Genomic DNA, 23453 nt, shown 5'->3' with positions numbered 1-23453 from the left:
GTAAGCATGGGGGTGGGGAGGGAAGAGATTTGGGAAGACAGGGCTGCTGGTAGAAGACAGTTTGATTTCTGATAGAGGCTGGAGCTCCCTGGCAGGAAGGCTGCTGTCTGTGACACTGCCCCTGAAGTCTCCCATAGCTTGAGCATCCTGTGAACATGGATCTCCTTTCCCTGAAGAAAGCAATTGTCACACAAGATCCTCAGTACCAAGAGGAAGAGAGATAAACTGGTGGGAGATAATGGGAGATGAAGCCTTTCAGGGCTGCTTCTTGGAACATGGCAAAAGCCAGAAATGACTAAAGAAAGAGGGGGAATCGTCTGGGCTGATTTTGAATCCACTCAGCACATGGGATCAAAAGTTCAACTCAAAACCAGGTGGTGCTAGGAAAGGAAGCCTGGAAACAGGCAGAGTAGAGTGGAAAATAAACAGAGGCTGTGAAGGGAGCTGCAAAGATGGGGGACAGAATCTAACAGAGTAAAAGTCTCTGCTCCTCCGTTCATAGCTAGTGAGCAGCCTTATTATTGGGGCACTCCAGTAACTGGAGATTCCCCTTATGTGTCCATTTGTGCGTAGACAAAACCTACCTTCCTGAGAGAGGCCAAATGCACCCTGCTTGTTGGCAGCCTCAGCAGGGAAGTCAAGACTGTATGGGGCTATGGAGACATCCCCTCTCACCTGTAGAGTCGGGGTTGAGCTGTGGCTATAGGATAGTGTAGGGAAGCATGTTTTGCTGCTGCCCATGCTAAAAGTGTCAGGTGCTGTGGGGACTCTGGACACCAGAGCTGTCAGTCCAGAACAAAATTCACTTAAAAACATAGTTTTTGGTTTTTGAAAGAAGACCTCTTTTAGAACCACATACAATGCTGAGTGTCATAGAGTAGGCACTTCTGTTTACCCTGAGCCATAACACAAGAACAGGGGGCCCCGGCCGCTTGATTAGTTTAAAAAGCAACAGCTAAAAAAAAATAAAAATTGTTTTTACAGAACTTATTGTTAACCTGTGGAACTCCTTGCCCGAGGATGATATTGAGAAATATAGCTAAGCTTCACAAGTGAATTAGACACTGATATAAATAAGAATTTAAATCTGCATGGACACTGGCTAGGATTAGAATGACAAGGATGACCAATCCCCATGCTTCCATAAACTGATCACTAGTTGGGGTCAGCAGGGGAGTTCCTTCCTGCACACCAACCATGATACAGTAATGCACAATTAGGTATATTACCGGGGGAGGTTAACCCTTACTCTGAAGCCTCAACTACTGATCATTAGCAGAGACAGCATCCTGGACTAGTGTACAGAATTGGGCCAAATATGGATCATATATCTGATCTAGTATGGCAGCTTCATTGAAAGACAGTGAGTGGTGGCTGGGAAAACTTCCTGCTAGGAGTCCTGCACCGACCATGAAAGCAGCAGTAAAATAAACATGGAACATGAGGTCCTGTGGTTAATATTGGAATAGTAAGTGGGGTGTTAAAAACAACATAATCTAATAGTGCTGACTGAAATGTTTTCTCTGGCATATTATAATCTTATGCACAGAACATACCTGACGTTACTCCTAGTAAATTGGCTCTGAGTACAATAAGAATCTAGTTCTGTATGCTGCTGTATCTTCAGAGCCATAAGATTAATTATGAGTACAATGGAAAGTCTCCTATTGACATCAGTGTGCTTGGGATCAGGCTGCATATGTGCCATGGTCTGGTTGCATCTGAAATTGAATAGATTTGAGGATTATACCCTTTATCTGAAATCTCTGTTCTGAGCAGGGTCAATTGCTTGAATGCTGCTGCTCCTATGCCCCCACGGCCACATCTTGAGCAACAGAACTAAGGGTTCAGAATGCATATGTTAGGCCATGCAGCTGGTTGGGGGCCCTAGCAGTGGGGATTGACCCTGGGACCTTTGAATCTAAAAGCATGAGGCTGTAGTGTCTGAGCTAAGAAATCATGCTCTGTTAGCTCCGGCTAGAGCAGGCCCAGCAACCACTAGAGGGAGACAGAGTGCCACACGGAGTGGGTTACATACATGGAGCAGGTGTGGCTTACATTTACACATGACTGTACAGGAGCATACTGTATGTATGGCTCATTAGGGTGCATCCAGTGTGGTAAGTAAAGGTGCATATGATTTAATAGTGTGGGTAGCTGCTTCTTCTAGGAAGGCAGCTTAATTGTGTTTATGATGGAGTTTTTCAGTTAATTTTCAGTGTGTGTGTGGTGGAACAGGTCCATGGAGAGGCAGCATTTCAACTGCACCCCCAGAGCCCCTTCCACGTTCTTTTGGGTTGGAGTATTTGATCTGCAGGGATATTACACTAGGGATTTTCTCTCGAGAAAACATGACTCCATTTATACAGCACAGTGCAGGACTGTCACTGGCTATATGTTTGTACAGTGCTTAGCACCCTGGGGCCCAAGCTGGTGGTGGACCGAGATGCTACTGCAATACATGGTAAATAATCACAGTGAAGGCCGCAAAGGAGACTGATTAGTTAGCTGAGATGGTTGAAAATGAAATGTAAAAGTAAAGGCCCCTGGTCAGGAAAGATCTTTCACAGCAGTGAGTGTGTTACCACTAATTCCTGGGTCTGTGAATGGTTCCAGCATGGGTTATTACATCCTGCCTGCTTACCGTACCCCTGGCAGTGTCAGTGGGGGACATTAGTCTTCACTTCCTGTCCCAAGCTTCATTTCTTATCCTAGCTCTTGGGCTGGGTTGCTGTGAGCTGTTAAATAGCAGCTGTGTCCCTTCCCAGAGGTGGGTGTGCACCAGTGGTAGATTCTGATGTGCCAAGTCAGTGCATCTATTTAAAAATGGGGCTTTGTTGTCCTTTGGATCAAAGGCGCTGTGTCAATGCAATCACTCAGTCTAACATAAAGATGGAGAACAGCTGCAAGTCATCAAAACCAGTGTTGAATTCTTTTATGCCTTTCTTGGGAGAAAATTTTGCCCTTAGTTGGGCACCTGCCAATGACCTCAGTGGAAGCTCTGGTTGCATATGTCAGGGCAGAATTTGGCCTATAGTATTTTTCATTCTAAGTAGAAGAAAATTATGAGTTTGTAATTTTTCCTGGTTGATTTTGCTGATCCTGGCAATAGCTGGATTCATGTTCCAGTTTTGCTTCCTTCATGTTTAATATAACTCCCACCCTGACCCCATCCCATCCGCTGGCTTGTGGCGAATAAAAATTAATGCCAGTGTGCGTCTCTCATTGGCAGGGATCTTCGGGCAGCGATTGGAAGACACGGTGCAATACGAGCGGAAGTACGGCCTGCGGCTGGCCCCACTGTTGGTGGAGCAATGTGTGGATTTTATCCGGGAGCGAGGCCTCACCGAGGAAGGGCTCTTTCGCATGCCTGGTCAAGCCAACCTTGTCAAGGACCTGCAGGATTCATTTGATTGTGGAGAGAAGCCCCTCTTTGACAGGTAAGTTGGTATCTTAGTCGCTCAAGGTGAGCACCAAACTCTTGATCATTAACACATGTCTCTGTAACATCCCTGGCTTCTGATAACATCCCAGATGTGTCAGTCTTGGAAGATGCTAATTTCCGACTGTGGTTTTTTTTATTTAACACGCTGTCTATGGGCTCAGTCCTGCAAGCTCCACTGGGCTCTGGTCCAAGGTGCTTAAGCATGACCTGAAATTTGAGCATGTGCCTAACTGATGAGACTGCTCATGTGCTTAAAGATAGGCACACGCTGAAGTGCTTTGCTGGGCCGGAGTGCTCAGCAGCTTACGGGATCAAGCCATAGAATAGATGTCGCATGAATGACACTGTGTCTGAGCAGGGTGTCTGACCACCTGTTCCCACAGGGTCCTCTCACCACGTGCTAGATCTCCAGCAAGACCTAGGCTGGTTCTTTCTTCCCCTTTGACTGATCTGAAGTCTCAGTCAGAAGCATCAAAGGGATGTCCCCTGGCCATTACACCTGAAGTGTGGAGAGCTGGTTAACAACTGTCCATCAAAACAATTTTTTTCAACAAAAATGGCTTCTTGATAAAAATGGAAATGTTTGCCCTGAAATTCCAGCAACTGGAACAGTTTTGGGTTGAAAATTGAAAAATGGCTGCTTTTGGTTGGGAGAAAATTGAAACATTTCTCCATTTACTTACACAAAAAGTCAGAATTTTGACAAAAATGTTGATGATTTCTGGTTTTATTGGAAATTTTCACTAGGGGAAAACTCATTTCCTGTCCAAAAATGAGGCGTGCATGCGGGGGTCGGGGTGGTGGTGGAGGGAAAGCAGGCCCACCCAGACCTGCCAAGTGACTTTCATAGTGTCATCAAATTTAAGGCCAGATGCTCTAGCCTGACCTCCTTTATATCACAGGCCACCAGCCCCTGTGCACTAAACCCCAGGACCAAAATGAGACCAAGTGGTCAACCTGCAGGAGACTAGATTCTTATGTGCCACAGGCAGAGACTAGGAGGGAAAGAGGTGCAGCAGGCCTGAGGCCCCCATAATGGCTGGGAAAGGATTGAGACATATCCAGATAATCCTGGCAAGGGACCCGCACCCCATGCTGCAGAGGAAGGTGAAACCCCACCCCAAGCTTGTTGCTAATCTGACCGGTGGTGAAATTCCCTCCAGTCCCACCTATGGCAATGGATTAGACCCTGTGCCTGTGAGCAGGAACTAGCCAGTCATGCACCTGAGAGAGAGAATGTTCTGTGCCCCCTCAGAGCCCTGTCCCATCCCGTCCAATGTCCCATCTCCAGCCATGGCCACCCTGATGCTTCAGAGGAAAGAGATTTAAGAAACTCTCCCAGAATACAGTGGGGAGAAAAATGTCTAGCCAAATACACCCAACAGTGCAGCCCTGAGCCTCTCCTGAACATACATGCAGTTTGTCAAACTGCACAGTGCTTTTAGAATTGGGCCCCCACTAGTGACCCTGCACAGCTGAACCCCTGGGAGATATGGATCCAGGTCCAGACGCTGGGGGAGTTTGGATCCTAATATCGTGACCGTGACCTGTTGCTAGTGATTTTGCTGGGTGAGATAATTTTCCCTGGTGATTTAAACAGCACTTGAACCCAAGTCTTGTGGCCAGACCCCTAGCAATGATGCCACCATCTCATTGCCCCTGCAAGCCAGCCTACACTTTGTCTGTCTGTCTGCCCACCACACTCGCTGCTGCAGGAAGAGGTAGCATGGGCCTGAGTGGGGGACGCAGGGTTGCTCATTTCCAGCCTGGGAGGAATGTCTCTAAGAGTTTACTGAAGACATTCTTCCAATTCTTCCCTCCCCATCTCCACTTCCGGGCCACCCATCCTTCCCTCCTTGATTCTTAACCACAGTCAATATTTGCTCGCTCAGTGGCACTATCCAAGTGGAGTCCCCCCCTCCCCCACATGGCTGGATGACTCCTTACACTGTAGTTCAGCTTCCTGCTTGGAAGGGGGAAGGGGATGGGAGGGAAGGCACGTGGCTTCCATCCTCCAGCTCTGCAGATGGGAAAAATCAACCTGCCACTCTTCTGGGTGCTTGCAATGGTGCTGCTGGGAATGAAACCCCATGAAACTGCCTCTGCTCTTCTCTTTGGGGAAGTTTCGATTGAGTGCACGCCTTCCTCTCGCGTCTCCTAGGGCTTGTCTGTATGGGGATACTCAGGAAAGTGAAGATGAATTAGCTAAAGGCGCAAAGTTAATTTAATTTTCTTTAGCTTCAGCCTCCTTCAAAGGGAATTCAGCTGCAACAAACTGAAGTCACTTTACTTCTGAATGAGAGTGTCCACGCAGGAGTTTAATGCACTTTAACTTCACACCTTTAGTTAATTCAGCTTGTCCCCTGGTACACAAGTCCTAAGATAGCTGTAGCTCCAGACCAGGTGCAGCCCCTGGCAGTGTTAGAGCAAGCTTCTCTGACACTCTGATACTGTTCCCACTGAATTCAATCCAACTTGCAGGTGCCTGTCACAGGGCAGAAGTTGGCTCTTTATGTAGGGAGAAGTGGCTCTGTTTGCTTTTGCAGAAGAGACTTGGGTCTTGTACTTTCCAAAGGAAAGGGAGAAGTTGGTAACACAGCTTGTGAGCTCAGCTGGTTTTAGGAGATTTTTCTGCCTTCTTGGGCCTGTTGAGAATTTGCTGCTGGCATATCTGAACCCAAAGCCAGATTTGGAATTGAGCTCAAACTGTGAACCCCAATTTCAGCCTATCGTGGCTCTGATCACCCATTTGCTGGCCCATCTCCTCTGCATAGATGCTGTTATTCTGTATTACAATCAGACCTTTCTTTACATGTGCCCAAGAAGCAGAGGCCCAGCTATGGTGGAGACTGTCATTGTCCAAACCGGTGCAAGCTTGGGAGTAAACTGGTGTAAACTCCTGTTTTGATGCCCTTATCTTAGGGCTTATCTTGACTACTGGGGTAAATGGACCTAAGTTACACTACTCCAGCTGGAGTTGACGTAGCTTAGGTCAACTTACTGCAGTGTCTTCACTGCGCTGCATTGATGGAAGACGCTCTCCGGTCGAACTCCCTTACACTTCTTGGAGAGGTAGAGTACGGGGTTGATCACAGAGCGCTCTGCCGTCAATTTAGCGGATCCCTGCTGCATCGATTGCAGCAGCGTCGATCTCCGAGTAGTGAAGACCAGCCCTTAGTTTGAGTAGCTTACTTCAGTTTAGCATGAACCTCTTCCTAATCGACTCAAGTTACACCAAAAAAAAAAAAAAATCCACAGCAAGGTGAGCACACAGTATAGCTAAGGCTGGTGAGAGCAGACCAGCAATGCAAGCGCACGGTGTATAGCTAAAGCTGAAGAGAGAGGATGGGGAACAGGATGACCAGCTCCTTGCACGTCTAACTGTAATATGTAGGCAAAAAAGGTTCATGATCCTCAAGGACGTCAGTTTGTGTGACATATGCTGGCAGTCTCCGGCTGCGAGGACTGAAACATCCCTGGAATTTCTAAATATTGTAGGAAATTGTCACCTAACTCAAAGTGTTACAGCTAACCTGAGGGAACTCTAGATTAGACCTTGTCGTAACAGATAAAAAGGAACTGATCACAGAACTAAAATTAAGGGTAGTTTAGGTACAAGTAATCATGACTTCATCACATTTATAATGTGCAAACAGAATAAAGTCCAGTCCAGTGATTATATATATATACACACACACACGCGGGTGCTTTAAAAAGGCCAATTTCACAAAGCAGGAAACAATTTTGAGTCAGATCTGCTGACAGGAATAATTTAATCATAAATTGTTTTAAGAACATGGTACTTAGATGCCCAAAAAGCCAATGTAGAGGAATATAATTATAGCTGCTTTCACTGCCCTTTTAAACTAGGTATTTTTTAAACCAATACCTTCTTCCTCACTGTTGGCTTTTTGGGCATCTAAGTAAAATGTTCTTATAACAATTCCCAACTACCACTCCCATTTATTCCTGTCAGCAGATCTGACTCAAAATTGTTTCCTGCTTTGTGAAATTGGCCTTTTTAAAGCACCGCCTGTATGTGTGTGTGTGCGTGCGCGCGCACTGGACTGGACTTTATTCTGTTTGCACATTATAAATGTGATCAAGTAATGGTTACTTATATACTCTGTGTGTGTGTGTGTGTGTATATATATATATATATATATATATATATATATATATATATATATATATATATATATATATATATATATAAACAAATGGAAGAAAGGGAAAGTTGATTGTAAGGAATATAGATCAGAAGTTAAGAATTGTAGAAAATTGATAAGGGAAGCAAAGCTGTGGCCAGCAGAGCAAAGGACACCAAGGCATTATACAAGTATATTCGGAACAAAAAAAATCCTGACAATAGTACTGGCCCATAACTAGATGGAAATGGTAGAATTATCAATAATAAAGCAGAAAAGGCAGAAGTGTTGAATAAATATTTTTGTTCTGTATATGGGTAAAAACCAGATGATGTAGTCTTGTTGATGTAGTCTCGTCGTGTGATGATAGCACCTTTACCATTAGTATCTCAGGAAGATGTTACACAGCAGCTACTAAAGTTGGACAGTTTAAAAATTTTTAATTGGTAGAGCCAGATAACTTTCCTCCAGGAGTTTTAAAAGAGTTGGCTGAGGGACTGGCTTGACCTTTATTGTTGATTAGAATACTGGCAAAGTTCCAGAAGATTAGAAGAAAGCCCATTTTGTGCCAATATTTAAAAGATGTAAATGGGATGACCCATGTCAGTCTGACATTGATCCAGGGCAAGATAATGGAGGGGCTGAAATGGGATGCAATGAATAAAGAATTAAAGGGGGAGTAATATAATTAATGCCCATTAACATGGCCTTATGGAAAATAGATCCTTTCAAACAAATTTGTTTTTTTTATTACAAGTTTGGTTGATAACGGTAATAGTGTACAGTTGTATGCTTAGACTTCTGCAAGGCATTTGACCTGGTACTGTATAGCATTTTGATTAAAAAAATTAGAATGATATAAAATTAACATGGCACACATTAAAAGGATTAAAATCTGGCTAACTGATCGGTCTCAAAATGTAATTGTAAATGGGAAATCATCATTGAACAGCTGTGTTGGTTGTGGGGTCCCGAAGGGATTGGTTTTTGGCCCATGTTATTTAACATTTTTATCACTAACCTGGAAGAAAACATAAACCCATCTCTGCAGGAAAGCTGCAGAGAGTGGGAATCCTAAGGGATCGGAGACAGTTAGGAGTGAGCAGGCTGTAGCAGAGTCTTGGGAGTCAGGACTGGGACTCCAGACAGGGAGGGGCTAGAAGGGGCCTGCCAATGCAGAGAGGGACAGAAATGTTTGTTTTGTGGGCTTTGTTCTAGGACTTTGGTTTGGAGTTTATTTTATATAAATAAACCCAGCCCCCAAGGAGGGGTATTTTTGACCATAAAAAGCCTAGCTGAAGTTTTATTTGAACAGCCCAAGAGGGAAAACTGAAGCATGTTGCTTGTAGCATGACCCTGAGGCCTTGAGAGCGTGCATGGGAGGCAGCTGACTCCATTAGAGGACAGCACGGGCAAGGGGACCACCCCGTAGAATGAAGGCAGTAGGTAGTGCTTGGGCAGGGGGCGCGCACAGGACTGCACTGGTGACACTTCATCTGGAATACTGTGAGCAGTTCTAGTTTCCCATGGTTGAGAAAGATAAATTCAAACTGGAACAGGTGCAGAGAGGGGCTACTAGCATGGTCCGAGGAATGGAAAACCTGCCTTACAAGAGGAGACTCAAAGAGCTTCATTTGTTTAGCCTAACCAAACGCAGGCTGAGGGGAGATATGATTGCTCTCTATAAATACATCAATGGGATAAATACCAGAACAGAAAAGGAGTTATTTAAGTTAAGCACCAATGTGGACCCAAGAACAAATGGCTATAAACTGGCCATCACCAAGTTTAGGCTTGAAATTAGACCAAGGTTTCTAGCCATCAGAGAAGTGAAGTTCTGGAACAGCCTTCCAAGGGGAGCAGTGGGGGCAAAAAATCTAACTGGCATGAAGACGGAGCTTGATAAATTTATTGAGGGGATGATATGATGGGACTGCCTACAATGGCACAAGGCAGATCTGTGACTGCTAGCAGCAAATATCTCCAATGGCCGGCAGTGAGACACTGGATGAGGAGGGCTCTGAGTTACTACAGAGAATTCTTTCCCACGTGTCTGGCTGGCGGGTCTTGCCCACATGCTCAGGGTCTGACTCAGGGGTCTCAAACACGCGGCCCGTGGAGTTATTTCCTGTGGCCCGCAATAGCTCCCCTCATCCCCCACCTCGGCCCCCCCGAGTGTGCCGTGTCCCTGCTCCTCCGCCTACCTCCCACTACTTCCCGCTGCGCTTTGGACTTTCCAGGAGGGAAGGGGGGAGGAGTGAGGATGCGGAGCACTCAGGGGAGGAGGCGGAGAAGAGGCGGGGCAGGGGTGGGGCCTCATGGAAGGGGTGGGGGCAGGGCCAGGGGCAGATGGGGGGGGGGCTTTTGTATCTTTGTATGAAAAGGTGTCAGTGATGCGGCCCTTGGGCCAATGTATTAGTCCTCATGTGGCCCTCGTGGTGACCTGAGTTTGAGATCCCTGGTCTAACTGATAGCCATATTTGGAGTCGGGAAGGAATTTTGCCCCGGGTCACATTGGCAGAGACCCTGGGGGGTTTTGCCTTCCTCTGCAGCATGGGGCACTGGTCACTTGCAGATTTAAACTACTGTAAATGATGGATTCTCTGTAACTTGAAGACTTCAAACCATGATTTGAGGCCTTCCATAACTCAGCCAGAGGTTAGGGGTCCATTGCAGGGATGGGTGGGCGAGGTTCTGTGTGATGCGCAGGAGGTCAGACTAGATCATCATGATGGTCCCTTCTGGCCTTAAAGTATGAGCCTGAGCTTGGTGGAGGAGTGCACGTGGGTCAGGAGAGTGCCCAGCATTGCTAAGGGGGAGGGGAGCGGACAGTGTGGTGAAGACAGTGGGTAGCACACAGAAAAGCTAAGGCAGAGAGGAGCACATGGGCAAGGAGAGGGCACCGTGTATAGCGAAGGGTGTGGGCAGTGCACAGGCCAGAGCATTGCACAGTATAGCTAAGGCTGCGTTTCCGCTTCCGTTCCTCCCTCTGCAGTTTCCATTCCTCCTGGCCTTTTCTGTCCTTGTCTGAGAGCGTCCTGGCATGGTCTCGCCCAGAGGTGAATGTTTTTCTGCAGCTTTGAGTGAGATTCAGTCACTTGCTTTTGGGGTGAAAGAAATCCCCTTTATGCCACACCCAAACCTTGCTAAGAGGCCTTGTTTGCACACATCACCCTCAAACTGTTACATGTGGAGTGGGGAGGAGCAGAGGCGCTGTGCCCCCTCACAGAAGGGGACAGGATGAGAGGGAGCAGAAGGAGCCTGGCAACTCATGATGGCTCCATGCCCTCTTCTGTCCTCCCCTCCTAGGAGCAAGGATGCCCCCCTGTTCCTTCCCCCTGTCTCCCTGTAACACCTGGCCTGGGAAGGAGGAGTGGTATGAAGAACACGTGGAATTCCCCTCTGTCTGGAAGAAGGAAGGGGGCCCTACTGCAGCCTTGAGGGGTTTGAAGAACCCCCGTGGTGGCAGAGGGGGAATTGTGAGGTGGGCACAGCTGATGGTGGGTTGGGCAGATGGGGAGTGGGGGGAGATAGATGCAGAACTGATGGAAACTGGGGGATGAATTGATTGGGACTGGGCAGACGCACTGTTGGATCATATTAAAGAAGTTCTGTATTAAAATCACAAATGAGTTTGATTCCCCATAGTTTAAATTCCAGGGTATTACTAATTAAGAGGTCTCTTGGTTTTTGGTACTGTTTCTCTCCCTCTGTATGTGAAACTTGCAAGCTGCTAATTGCGTTAGTACATTCTAAGACAGAGTCTGTTCTCAAAGCAATTCACAGAGAGAGACTCAAAGCAATACTCTAACAACAGACACAGCACCCAGAGACTCCCCGCCCTTTTGTTGTATTAACAACTGTGATTAAAATAGAGATAGAGGATGGATGTGGATGGATGCTTGGTGTGGATAAGAACTGAATGATCAGGGAGGTGCCAGCCTAAGAATCCAGTGTCCATCGGCTGAAGAAGGCGTCAAGTGGAAAGAACCAGAGGACCCCGGAGGGCAGACTGGAATCCACCCAACAGCCTCAAGAATGGGAGAACCAAAGAACAAGATAACATCTAGCAGCACGGAGCCGTCAGGAATGTGCTATCTGCTGATTGATTCAGCAACAGCATGATGAAGCAATTCCCATAGACTGGCATAGGAAGAAATTCCTATAAAAATAGACTCTAAAAAAGTGAGAATTTTGGGGTCTGATTCTGCAAACCAACTTCCAGGAGCATCAGATGAGCATCTGACAAGGCCCTGCTCCCTCCTCATGTCCAGGCCACCTGGCCAGTGGCTTGGCATGAGCAACTCTAAGGCTGGTAACTATGATAACAACCTTGCAGAACCTGTGTGTGTGTGTGTGTGTGTGTGTGTATATGAATGAATGTGTGAAGAAATATGAGATTGAATGGAATGTTATAGCTATAACTAACTGCTTACTATGATTCTTTCTGTATTCACAATAAATGTGGTATTTTGCCTTTTTCCCTTTAATAAGATCCTGCTGGTTTTTAATTTATTGGTATAACAGCACTTCGATTTGTTTTCCCTGTGTTTACCCTCATCCCATGTCTTGAATTTAGAAACATTTCATTTACATTTAAATGTGTTGGCGCTAGATTGTGTTGATGCATTTTGACTTCCAGTGGTACACTTTTAATCAGGCACTTAGTTAGATACGTGCGCAACACAAAGTGATCCGTAACTTGCGTGCTTTCTTTAGATAACTTGATTGTGTGCTGCCCAGTACTTTTCCAAAAAAGGGACTGTATGAGTGAGAGTCAACATTTCGGTCAATCAGAAAGGGAAATTAGACGTCAGTTTTTCTTGTGAGTTTAACTTCTAATTTTAATTAGTTTTAATAGAATGAATAGCATGCTGTTTGAATCTCAGTACAGTGTATTTGTATAATTATTTGTTTGTTGTCAAGATTTAATTGGAATATTGTATGGTGGCACAATTAACCTTTTATTTTGAGATTAATAAGTACAACCCGGCACACAACTCTTGAAACGTTGCGATCCCTGGCTGATGGCAGGCTCACTAGAGAGCAAACACCTGAAGAGCCATTTGGCCTGCCAAGATTTGGACATTGCTTTATCCAGCCCACCTGAAAATGTCCTTGAATACCACTGCTGTAGGTAATTAATTAATGCTGTGGCATTACTGTATTTATTACTGCCAGTTAAGTGTTGAAATTAAAATGGTTTTGTTTGCTTCGGCTTTCATGCAGCTTTACAGTTGGTTTATCACATTTAAAACCTGGAACTGAAATAACCAAGGTGATTTAACAATAGAGTGTTTGGCATCAGGCAGGGTGGTGGTAAAACAGTAAAGGGAAGGAACTGAATATGCAAAGAGGATAACATTTGCAGACTCCCATCAAATTTAATCCAGCCCTGCATGTGATAAGCTATGGTACCTCGCAGGATAGTTTTTAGAACGGCTGGAAATGCACGGGCGAGAGAGCCAGAGGGTTGATGCTAATCTGCTGCATGGAAAACATGGCTGTTCAGTAACCCCTGAGTTCCACAGCTGTGGGTCTTGCATGCAAGAGCAAAAACTGAGAGGTTGGATGGAGTTGTTAATGTTACAAAAACTGATGACAAAGCAACCAAACAAAATAGAATGGGGCGTTATCGCAAAGACGAGGATTTGAGGTGCTCGGCTCTACCCCTCTAATTCCCCATTGTCACCGGGTCTGCCTTTCTTAGAAGTCTTTGAACATGTCAGAGTAGGAGAGCCAAAAAAGGAGAGCCATTTGCTATACTGTATTTAGACTTCCAAAAGGCCTCACACAAGGGGCCACTGTAGTACCACTAGAGTAGTCAGGGGTGAGAGGCAAAGTGTTGCCCTGGATCAAAAACTGTCTAGGAGTCAGAAGGAAAAGAGTATGCATAATGGTCAATTGTCATCACGGTAGAAGGTTAACAGCAGGGGACACCAAGGTTCCAGACTAGGGTCTGTGTTCTTTACTTGATTTATTTCAGTTAATTGATTACTTACGAATGATCTGGAAAGGCGGGTGAGCAGCAGGGTAGGAAAATTTGTAGAGGACATAAAGTTATTTAGGCAGGACCAGAGAGGACTGGTGAGAAACGTCAGAGCAACTTCAACAAGCTAGGGGAATGGACAACACAATGGCAAATAAAATTCAATGTTGATAAATGCAAAGTAAGGCACATAGGAGGGAATAATAGAAATTACTCAAACCTTACAGGGTTTTAATTAGCTCTGCCCACTCAAGAAAGGGACCTGGGTGTCATTGTTGATAGCTCAATGAACACCTCTGCTTAATGTGCAGCTACAGCGAAAAAAGGAAACCGGATGTTAGGATGCACAAGGAAGGGGATTAAGAATAATATGAAAACATTATAAAATCATAGAAATGTAGGTCTGGGAGGTCCTGGAAGAGGTCATCAAATCCAGCCCCTTACAATGAGGTGGGACCAAGTAAACCTAGACCATCCCTGACAGGTGTTTGTCTAACCGGTTTAAAAACCTCCAGTGATGGGGGGTGGGATTTCACAATCTCCCTTGGAAGCCTATTCCAGTGCTTAACTATCTTTCTAGTTAGAAAGTTTTCCCCAATATCCAACCTAAATCTCCCTCACTGCAGATTTAGCCCATTACTACTTCTCCTACCTTCACTGGACATGGAGAACAATTAATCATGGCTAAGGCTGCAAGTTTGTCATGGAAGTCACGGATTTCATGACTTTCTGTGACTTCTGCAGTGGCCAGCGCACCTGGCTCAGGGGCAGCTCAGGCACCGGCCGCTGCTGGGGCAGACTTGGGCCACCGCCCCCTCCCCACCCAGCAGAGTTGGGGTGTGGGAGGTGGCAGGGGATTGGGGCACGGGACGGGGTGAGACAAGCTCTGGGCAGCGCTTACCTTGGGTGTTCCCCGGAAGCGGCGACATCCCCCTCGCTCAGCTCCTAGACAGATGTTGTTGCCAGGCAGCTCTGCGCGCTGCCTCAGCCTGCAGGCACCTCCCCCGCAGCTCCCGGCCAATGGGAGCTGCAAAGCCAGCGCTCTGGTTGGAGGCAGCATGCAGAGCTGCCTGGCTTCGCCTCTGCCTAGGAGCTGAACAAAATAGGTATTAAACACTTCCGCCTTCTTGATGTCTTCAGTTATTAGCTCTCTTTCCCTGCTAAATAGATGACCTATACTTTTCTTCATCTTCCTGTTACTCCTAATGTAATTAAAAAACCTCTTCTCATTGTCTTTCATGTCACTTGTTAGGTATAACACATTTCTTGCCTTAGCCTTTCTGATTTTGTCCCTACATGCTTGTACTGTTCTTTTGTTCTCCTTTAGCAATTTGTCCCAAGCACGGTCAGCTTGTCTGGATAACCCAGAAAGCAGAACCCTGAGCAGAGCAATAGGAGCTGTGTGAGTGGAGCAGAGAGACACTGGGCTAGTGCTCCAGTGTAGAGTATGAAACAGCAAGTGCCAAATGGCATGGCTTGGGAGGCAGAGGGCCCCAAAGCCAAAGGGGGGAACCTGGGCAGGAGTGTCACCTGCCATACGGCATGCAGGGCGCAGACAGCTCAGAATGGCTGAATTCTGCTCTGACAGTCACAGCAATGGGCACTGGCTGGGGAGAGCGACAGCTATCAGAAGTGGCAAAGGTTACACTGTCGTGCCAAACGCTGGATCAGTTTGGTTTTTAGAAGGTACAAAGCTTTATTTTCAGCACAGCAGTCACAACAGCATGCTCTCCTGGGCAGCACCCTTCTCTGCTCTCCCTACTTCACAAGAGTGTGCACCCCCCACCCTCCTGCCTCCCCCGCTCACCTGGCTTCACACGCTCTCCCTGACAGATGCGGAGATTTTTCCCGTCACCAACAGGATGCACCTGTAAGCAGCTGAGCAACGGAGGCGCTTTCCTCTCTGATCTAGTGCTTTGTCTCTGTCACGCTGTGTGGTGAGGAGTGAGGGCATGAATTCTGGGGCAGGCCATGGCAAAGGAATGCGTGCGCTCCCAGATGGCCTGCCTGAGCGTTTTGTGACTCCCTCAAGTAGATTTGCCCATGTTGGTTGGACATGTGGCAGGAGTGCCCTCCTCCTCCACTTCTCAGGGCCTGCCCTTTCATACATCCTAACAAGGGCCTGTTAGCCGCCTCCCTGCGCCCCTCCCGGAGAAGGTGCATAGGGCTTATGGGACAGTCAGCTTGCAGGTTTCTAAAATTCACCCTTCTTTCCTCCTGTTGCAGCAATACGGATGTTCACACCGTGGCATCCCTCCTGAAGCTTTATCTCCGAGAGCTGCCAGAGCCCGTCATCCCCTTTGCCAAATATGAAGACTTCCTGTCATGTGGACAGCTGCTCTCCAAGGACAAGGGAGAGGTTAGTGCTCCTTCTACCCTTCCTCCTTTTACCCTCCATGCCATTCCTGGAGCCTCGCGACTCAATGAACAACAGCCTCTCCATTTTCTCCTCCAGGGCCTGAGCCAAAGCCCACTGAAGTCCATGGGAACCTTCCCCGTGACTCTGATGGGCTTTGAATCAGGCCTTAACATTCTAAGCTCCAGCTTGGAGCCAGCGTCTTTCGCAAGTTAGCCTTGAAATCCTGTGGTGTTGTGTCCATCGTGCACGTTTTTATGTACTCTTGGGCTATGGCTGTTTCTTCCTTAGCAGGGCTATCCCGTAGGCCAGTGATCCCCAACGCGGTGCCTGCGGGCACCCTGGCGCCCACCGGGGCATTTATGTGCGCCTGCCTACTGACAAGGGAGCGCTTCCGCTGGACAACCCGCCGCCGAGGAGCGCAGCTGCCGGACAACCAGCTGCCAAAATGCCACCTAGAAGCGGCAACGCCAAGAAGCGTCGCCTCTGAAATGCCACCGCTGGGCATCCGGCGCCCGCCACACTCTTCTGGAAACCTGACTATGCTATAGCAACAGAAAGGTTGGGGACCACTGCTCTAGGCGTTGCAGTAACAACTGAGAGTCAGGAGAGCTGGATTTTATTTCCGGCTCTGCTCCTGCCTTGCTCTGTGATCTAGGACAAGTCCGTTTGCCTCAGTGTCTCATCTCTTCCTTGGGGATAATAATTCCTACCGCACAGGGGGATGGGGAGGTTTTTCGAACTGACGTTTATAAAGGGCTTTGAGTTTCTCAGAGGAAAGGAGCCAGAAAAGGGCAAATTATATTTTCCCATGTGGGTATGAGGGGAAATAACAGCACCTCTGCAGCACCTTTCATTTGAGGGTCTTTTCTTCAGCTTCTTCCCTATCTTATTCCAAGCAATGGAAGGGACTGAAGGAGCCCTCCAGCTCTCTGGTGGTGGTGGAGATTCGGGAGGGTCGTTCCTCCCATGGACTTGTTGGGCAGGGTGATAGACAAAGGGATAGATCTGATCCGAGAGTCCTGCTCGTATCCCTGTGATATCTGAGCTCCCTACTGGATGGCGTGTCAGAGCTGCTGTCGTGTGCATGACTGTCACTTTCTAAGTGGGGATTTTACAAGCCTGATTCTAGTGTCTGCCAAAGAAGAACAGATGCCTGTGGAGTCAAGAGTCTTGGGTTCCATCACCTCTTCCATGTATGTGTGGTCCATAGTACAGGCCCATATCTCCCTCTGTTGGCTGCTCCTAGTGGCCTGTAATACAAACCTGCTACTTATAGCAAGTTGCACAGTTAGTTATGCTCTAGCTCAAATGGCAAAGGTCTGTGTAGTGATGCCGATGGTCCCGGATTCAATCCCTGCTGAGGATGTACAGGTGAGGCCACCATTTGTAAAGCATGTGGTGCAGCTGCCAGGCCTGGATTCTGTATTCAGCACACAGATTTCTTACTCTATGACACAAGCACAGCTGCTCTGCCTATAAAAAGCAGCAGCACTTCAGATGGTTTAGTTTGGTGGTAATGTGGACGGGGTTTAACCTGCACAGACTGCGGAGAGAGATTTGGATTTCCGAAGCCTGTTACACAAGAGCAGACTCAATGCCAAGTTTGGCAAACATCATTTTATATCCTCATTTAATTTATAACCGACACAGTTGGCCTGTATTATCCGTCCTGGCTGCAATTGTCTGGGAAGCAGCATCTGAGTTGCTTTTGTGTGAATGATGCTAGACAGAATTGTATTGGATTATTCTGTCTGGCATAGAACATTGCCAGTGCCTTGGCGGTGTCTCTTTAAGCCACTACTGAAAATGCACTTGTTGCAACTTCTGAGCTGTCAAGAAGATTTGGAGTCTCAGTGTGGGTTGTTTCCTTGAAGGAACTGGAACACACGCAGCACGGACAGGGATTTCCCCAAAGTCGTTATGTGCCCATTGGAGCCGGTAGCACAGTTTAGCATGGAACACTGCACTGGCCCATAGAGGTGGCTGAACTTTGTGTGGAAGGTTTTCCTTCTGAAAAATGCAGTTTCATTGAAACTGAAGTTTTTCATGGGGAAAATGTTGATTCTGATGAAAAATGTCAGGTTTCCCCTGGGGAATTTGAAACCAGAATTTGTTTTGAATCAACACTCTCAAAAACAAATGTTCATTTTGACTTCAGCCATCAGTTTTTCAATTTTTCTGAACGAAATGAAAATCTTTGTTTTGAATTCGATGTTTTGACTTAAAAAGTCAAAATGTCTTTTCATTCAATTTGTTTCAAACTGAAAAAAACTGATATTTTAAGTCAAAAGGTCAATTCAAAACAAAACTAACAAAAAACTTTTGCTTGAAAATACCATGACCTGTTAAATTGAAACAAAAACTCTTGTTTTGTTTCAAAAAGTTGGTTTTGAATTTCCCATGGGAACTGAAATTTTTTGGCCAAAAACTTTCTTCATTTAAAATTTACCCCACTAAAAATGTCTCTGATCCTTTGCGCTGTTCTGTTTTGAGCAGAGATGGGTATCGTTATATAAAACATTTAGTACTGCTCAATGCATCTGCCCTCACCAACTGCAGCAAACCAGCCTCAGGAACTGTCCTAAACTTTGTGTGTGTTATCCAGATTGCTCAGAGCTCCCCAGCTTCTCTTCCAACGCTGATCGAGGCCCCTCAGCTCCGGTACAACCCCAGTGTGGCGGCTATAATGCAGACGGGTTTTTAAGAGCGTCCTTGAACGATGGCTGGCATGGCTGTAGTGCTGTAAATGGGACAGTGGCAGGAGCGCAATCTTTCTTTCTCAGGGTATTTTGACACTTTGGTTCTGGTCCCAGCCAGTGCAGGGCAGTGCCCAGGTGCATGAGAATGAAAAATTGGGGGAACACTTTTTGAAACCTTTTAAAAAATCATGTGAGTTCAGGCTGAGCTCTCCTGGTAGTATTTTTGGCTTCTCCATTTCCAAATGGAACTCAGCATTCATGGAATTAATAAGCTAGTAAATGATTTTGAACATTTAAAAAGGAGATTTGGGGCAAAGATGTGAGTTACTTTGGTAAACCCTGGTTCTCCTAGCCCAGCTGGGGGCTCCCATGTTAGCCTTAGTCTGTTTTGCACCTTGGAGGTTCCTGAAACCAGTCCTTGTGAAGCAGTCTCCTGTAGGGATTGGTGCAAAACACGGTAGTTTACATTAGTGTCATGCCAGAGGGTTGAGCCATTGATAAAACACACTGAACTGGTAAGTGAAAGAGTACTGGAGCTAACTGGCTCTCGTGGACAATCCCAGCCATCACGCATGCCCAGTGCTATTAGACCATTTCTGCCTGGCGCTGTTTGCATTCAGGAAGGTGGCTTTCACACTTTCCTGTGGTGGAGGTGCTAGCCCCAGGCTTTCAGCAGGGGTTGGTCTCGTTGTCAATGGATGCCAGCTTGTGACAAAATGACAAGTGCTCCTGCAAAGTCTGCAGCAGTAAAGATAGAAGTTTTATCTGCCAAATATCTGCATTGTGATCGGTCCGTGGATGCTATCTTTCTAACCCCATTTTCTCTGTCTACCGCCTTTGGGCCCTGCATCAAACTAACCCTCTAACTGATGAGAAGGATCAGGTGCAGCTCCCATTGCGAAGCTCTCTGCTCAGTCCTGTGGGGCCATGGCATGGAGCAATTTATCAACACACAAAGCCGGATTCTGCCCTGACCGATACCTTTGAAGCGAATAGGGTTGCACAGAGTGAAAGCCAGGGAAGAATTTGCCCTGTTAGTTCAATTGCTTGTAGATCAGGCCCGTCTCTAAAAATATGGTAAAATAACTTGTTTAGAGTAACTTAAAAACTGAGCTGAACTTTCATCCCAAGCTACAACTTTATCTGAATCGAACCTTTTCAGAGGTTCAAACATCTATGGCTGGCATTTTCACAAGTGACTGGTGATTTTGTATGCCACAGTTTTTGACACCATTAAACAGGCCTGATTTTCAGGAAGTACTAAGCACCCGCTTTCTCTGACCCTTTTAAGGTGTCTCAAGTTGGACTTCCAGATATTAAAGCACCCAACTAGTCACTTTTGAAAATCTTGGCCTTTAACTTTTTCTTTTTAATAACTAGATTTCTCTGCACTCCACATCTTGGAATTTACTGGATTAGGCTGGGAATGGAAGCAGAAATAGTGAAATATTACAAGAAGGGTGTTTTTCTCTTTCTTTGGACTATTTTCTGAAGCTTATCAAATGTTTTTCCCTAACCTGTGAAAACTAGCCTTTTTTTTTTTAAGTTTTCCCATCACTACTTAATAATCCATAATTTAGTGTCCTCAAATGCACCATCTGGTCTGTCAGCACAAGAAGGAATTGTTCTTCCAACCGTCTGTTGTGTGGGAGTTCGTTAAATCTCTCGGAGGAAGTTGCAATGCGTCACAGGCCTTGTCTCCTCACGTTTTAATGTGAAAATCCAGCTGTCTACCCCAAATCTATGGTGGTGAAGAAGGTTGTCACAGCTCATTGCATGAAAAATGGAGCAGTTACCTGTTGTCCGTTTTTAAAACCTGTGTTCCTGCCAAGCCATCAGTTGCACTGTTCATAGCAAATTGGTAGCTAAGCAGGCAAATAAGATGGTCAGATTGTGTTGGTATCTAAGGGCAGATCATAACTAGCTAAGGCCTGTCTACCAATCATTGAAGTCCATGGAGCAGTTTCCATTGACTTTAATGAGCGCTGACTCAAGCAGTAAAGGTTTAGTGACTTGACCAGTATCTACTGGTGTTTGATGTACAGAATTTTTCAACCTCTTCATTTTGGACAGTGTGTGCTTTTTCTACTGGAGGAATCAGTCTGCTCACGTGGTGAACTGCAGAGCATGTAGCTTGTTTCACTTCATAAACCACAAGTGTGTTTCTTCTCCCCCCGCCCGCCCTTTTCTCTTTCCCCAACGGAGTGGTTTTTTCAGAAAATTCCAAGCAGGAGTTTTCAGACTGGGGAACAGCCCAGGTACTCTACTCAGAGGTAACTCCTGCTGCTTACTATGCAGATGCAGCGGTCACTTTCCAGCAGAACCAGTGAGGTTCTGCTGCACAAACTGGGGCAAGATTGGGCAGGGGGGTGTACAAGGTGTGTATATTCCAAGAGGTGTGGATCCCCGCTTCATGGGGATGCAGTGCAGATTGGCTCATTGGGACCTAGGGGCAGGCTAGGGGCAAGCTACAGGAGTAGGTGGTGCCCTACCACTCAGCTTATTTTTTCCCAGTCCCCCAGCTTTACTAATAAGGTGACCACATTTGGTCAAGTCCCATAGAAAGGCACTAAACAAGAAGCCCCACAAAGCCATTTTTGCAGTCACTGCTCAGAGTAGAACTGCCTGTTAGGCATGAAACTCAGTGTCAGGACTCCTGGGTTCCTTTCCTGATTCTACCACAGTGTTGCCATGGAGGAGTCCTTTTGCCTCTTCGTGCCTCAGTTTCCCTGCTTGTAAAATGGGAATACTTCTTCCCTACCTCTCCAGGGGCTGTTGAGGCTAAATCCATTGATAGCTGTACAGTGCCTTGAGATTCTTGCATGGAAAACATCCTGGAAGTGCAAAGGGTCATTATTGGCAGGAGTGAGTTCTGCTTCTCCGCAAGACAGGGATGGTGTAAGTGCTGTGTTACAGGTGGGAAAACTGAGGCACCGAGGTGCAGTGTCTTGTCTGAGGCCAGTGGCAGAATTTATGCTGGTGAAATTAGGAGATGCAGAGAGTAGCGTTTGATAGTGTCGGGGGGAGGTGCCAGTGGGTCACAGAGCTGGGGATCTCGCTGTCAGATCAGTGCCTCCTTACGTAAATTGATGGCAGGAATTGAGTTTGCAAATCAGTGGTCAAATTCTAGCCCCCCCCCCCTCCCCCAGCTGTGCACATGAAGAGCTATTGGAATTGGAAAAGGTTCAGAAAAGGGCAAAAAAATGATTAGGGGTATGCAACAGCTTCCATCTGAGGAGAGACTAATAAGATTGGGACTTTTCAGCTTGGAAAAGAGACGACTAAGGGGGGACATGATAGAGGTCTATAAAATCATAACTGGTGTGGAGAAAGTAAATCAGGAAGTGTTATTTACTCCTTCTCACAACACAAGAACTAGGGGTCACCAAATGAAATTAATAGGCAGCAGGTTTAAAACAAACAAAAGGAAGTATTTCTTCACACAAGGTACAGTCAACCTCTGGAACTCCTTGCCAGAGAATGCTATGAAGACCAAGACTATAACAGGGTTCAAAAAAAGAACTAGATAAGTTCATGGAGGGTAGGTCTAGCCAGGATCGGCAGGGATGCAAAATCATGCTCCCTAGCCTCTATTTGCCAGAATGGGAATGGGCGACAGGGGATGGATCACTTGATGATTACCTGTTCTGCCCATTCCCTCTGAAGCACCTGGCATTTGGCCACTGTTGGAAGACAGGATACTAGGCTAGATGGAACATTGGTCTGACCCAGTCTGGCTGTTCTTATATTCTTATGAGTTTTGAAGGCAGCATTGTGCAGGTAACATCCTGGGGGTGAGGAGCCATCGCCTGCAGCAAAACAGTGCAGATCCTTGGAGCCCAGCACACAGGGCTTGCACATACCCAGCTTCTCCTCCGGGGTGGGTGCGTTTGAAGGCAGGGTGGAGCTGGTAGATCTGCAATGTCATTATCTCTTTTCCTCTCTCCCAAGGTAGAATGCACCACCCTAGGGGGGTACCAGTTTGCTGGGGGTGACAGGGCATGCCCACCCTGAGGTTCCATGGAGCACCCCACTTTCAGTGTCTTATGGCATGGGCTTGGCTGAGGGAAGAGGATTTGCCCAGACTGCACTCTGCTCTACATCACTGTTCTCGTTGTTTGTCTCCTCCTGTAGGGCACCCGAGAGCTGGCTAAACAGGTGAAGACCCTGCCCCAGGCAAACTACAACCTCCTCAAATACATATGCAAGTAAGTGGCATTAATTAGCGCCCAGGAATGCCAGAGCTGCCAAGTTTTGTTCGGCTTCATGTGACATCGTATGCAAATGATTTAATGAGCTGATTTGCACATTTGAAACTAATTTGCATATAACTAAACTCCTGCTTTAAATATGTGTGTGGATTCAATGCTCATGCAGTTCTGATAAATGAAGCGCTTGGTTTATCTCGAGGACAGGCTGCCCTCACCCACTGCCGTGCCAATAGGCCTCGGTATTAATCACATTTGTTATGGTAGTGCCTAGGGACAAACCAAGACTGGGCCCACACTGCTCTAGACACTGTGCTAATGCAGAGGAGCAGACAGATCTTGCACTAAAGTGGTTACAGTCTAATTAACTACTTATGCTAAACAATCTGTTCCATCTTCTATGTGGCTATGACACTCTGAGTACGGTTCTCCAGCCTGAGGAAGAGCTCTGTGCACGCTCGGAAGCCTGTCTCACCAACAGAAAGTGGTCTAATAAAAGATATCACCTCACTTACCTTGTCTCTCCACAATCTAAATAGAGCATCCCCCATACTGTAAGATAGCAAGACTTGGGGGGGGGGGGGGGGGGGTTACAGATTGAGCCA

The 23453-nt window shown here is 46.6% G+C and overlaps 1 protein-coding gene across 7 annotated transcripts in view; it reads left to right on the top strand.

The window, feature by feature from the left end:
- Positions 1-23453, top strand: part of ARHGAP22 (Rho GTPase activating protein 22) — a 234616-nt gene that overhangs the window by 198773 nt on the left and 12390 nt on the right. For all 7 annotated transcript variants that reach the window (XM_074958574.1, XM_074958575.1, XM_074958577.1 and 4 more), the window contains 3 exons: positions 3233-3440; positions 15809-15941; positions 22775-22848. In XM_074958574.1, coding sequence (XP_074814675.1) covers positions 3233-3440; positions 15809-15941; positions 22775-22848 — 415 coding nt within the window. The remainder of the gene's footprint in view (positions 1-3232; positions 3441-15808; positions 15942-22774; positions 22849-23453) is intronic.

Source organism: Natator depressus, chromosome 7 (assembly GCF_965152275.1).
Source record: "Natator depressus isolate rNatDep1 chromosome 7, rNatDep2.hap1, whole genome shotgun sequence".
In the NCBI taxonomy this organism is placed as follows: Eukaryota; Metazoa; Chordata; order Testudines; family Cheloniidae; genus Natator; species Natator depressus.
The sequence above is the reverse complement of the archived record's forward strand: the minus strand, read 5'-3'. Positions and strand labels throughout refer to the sequence as shown.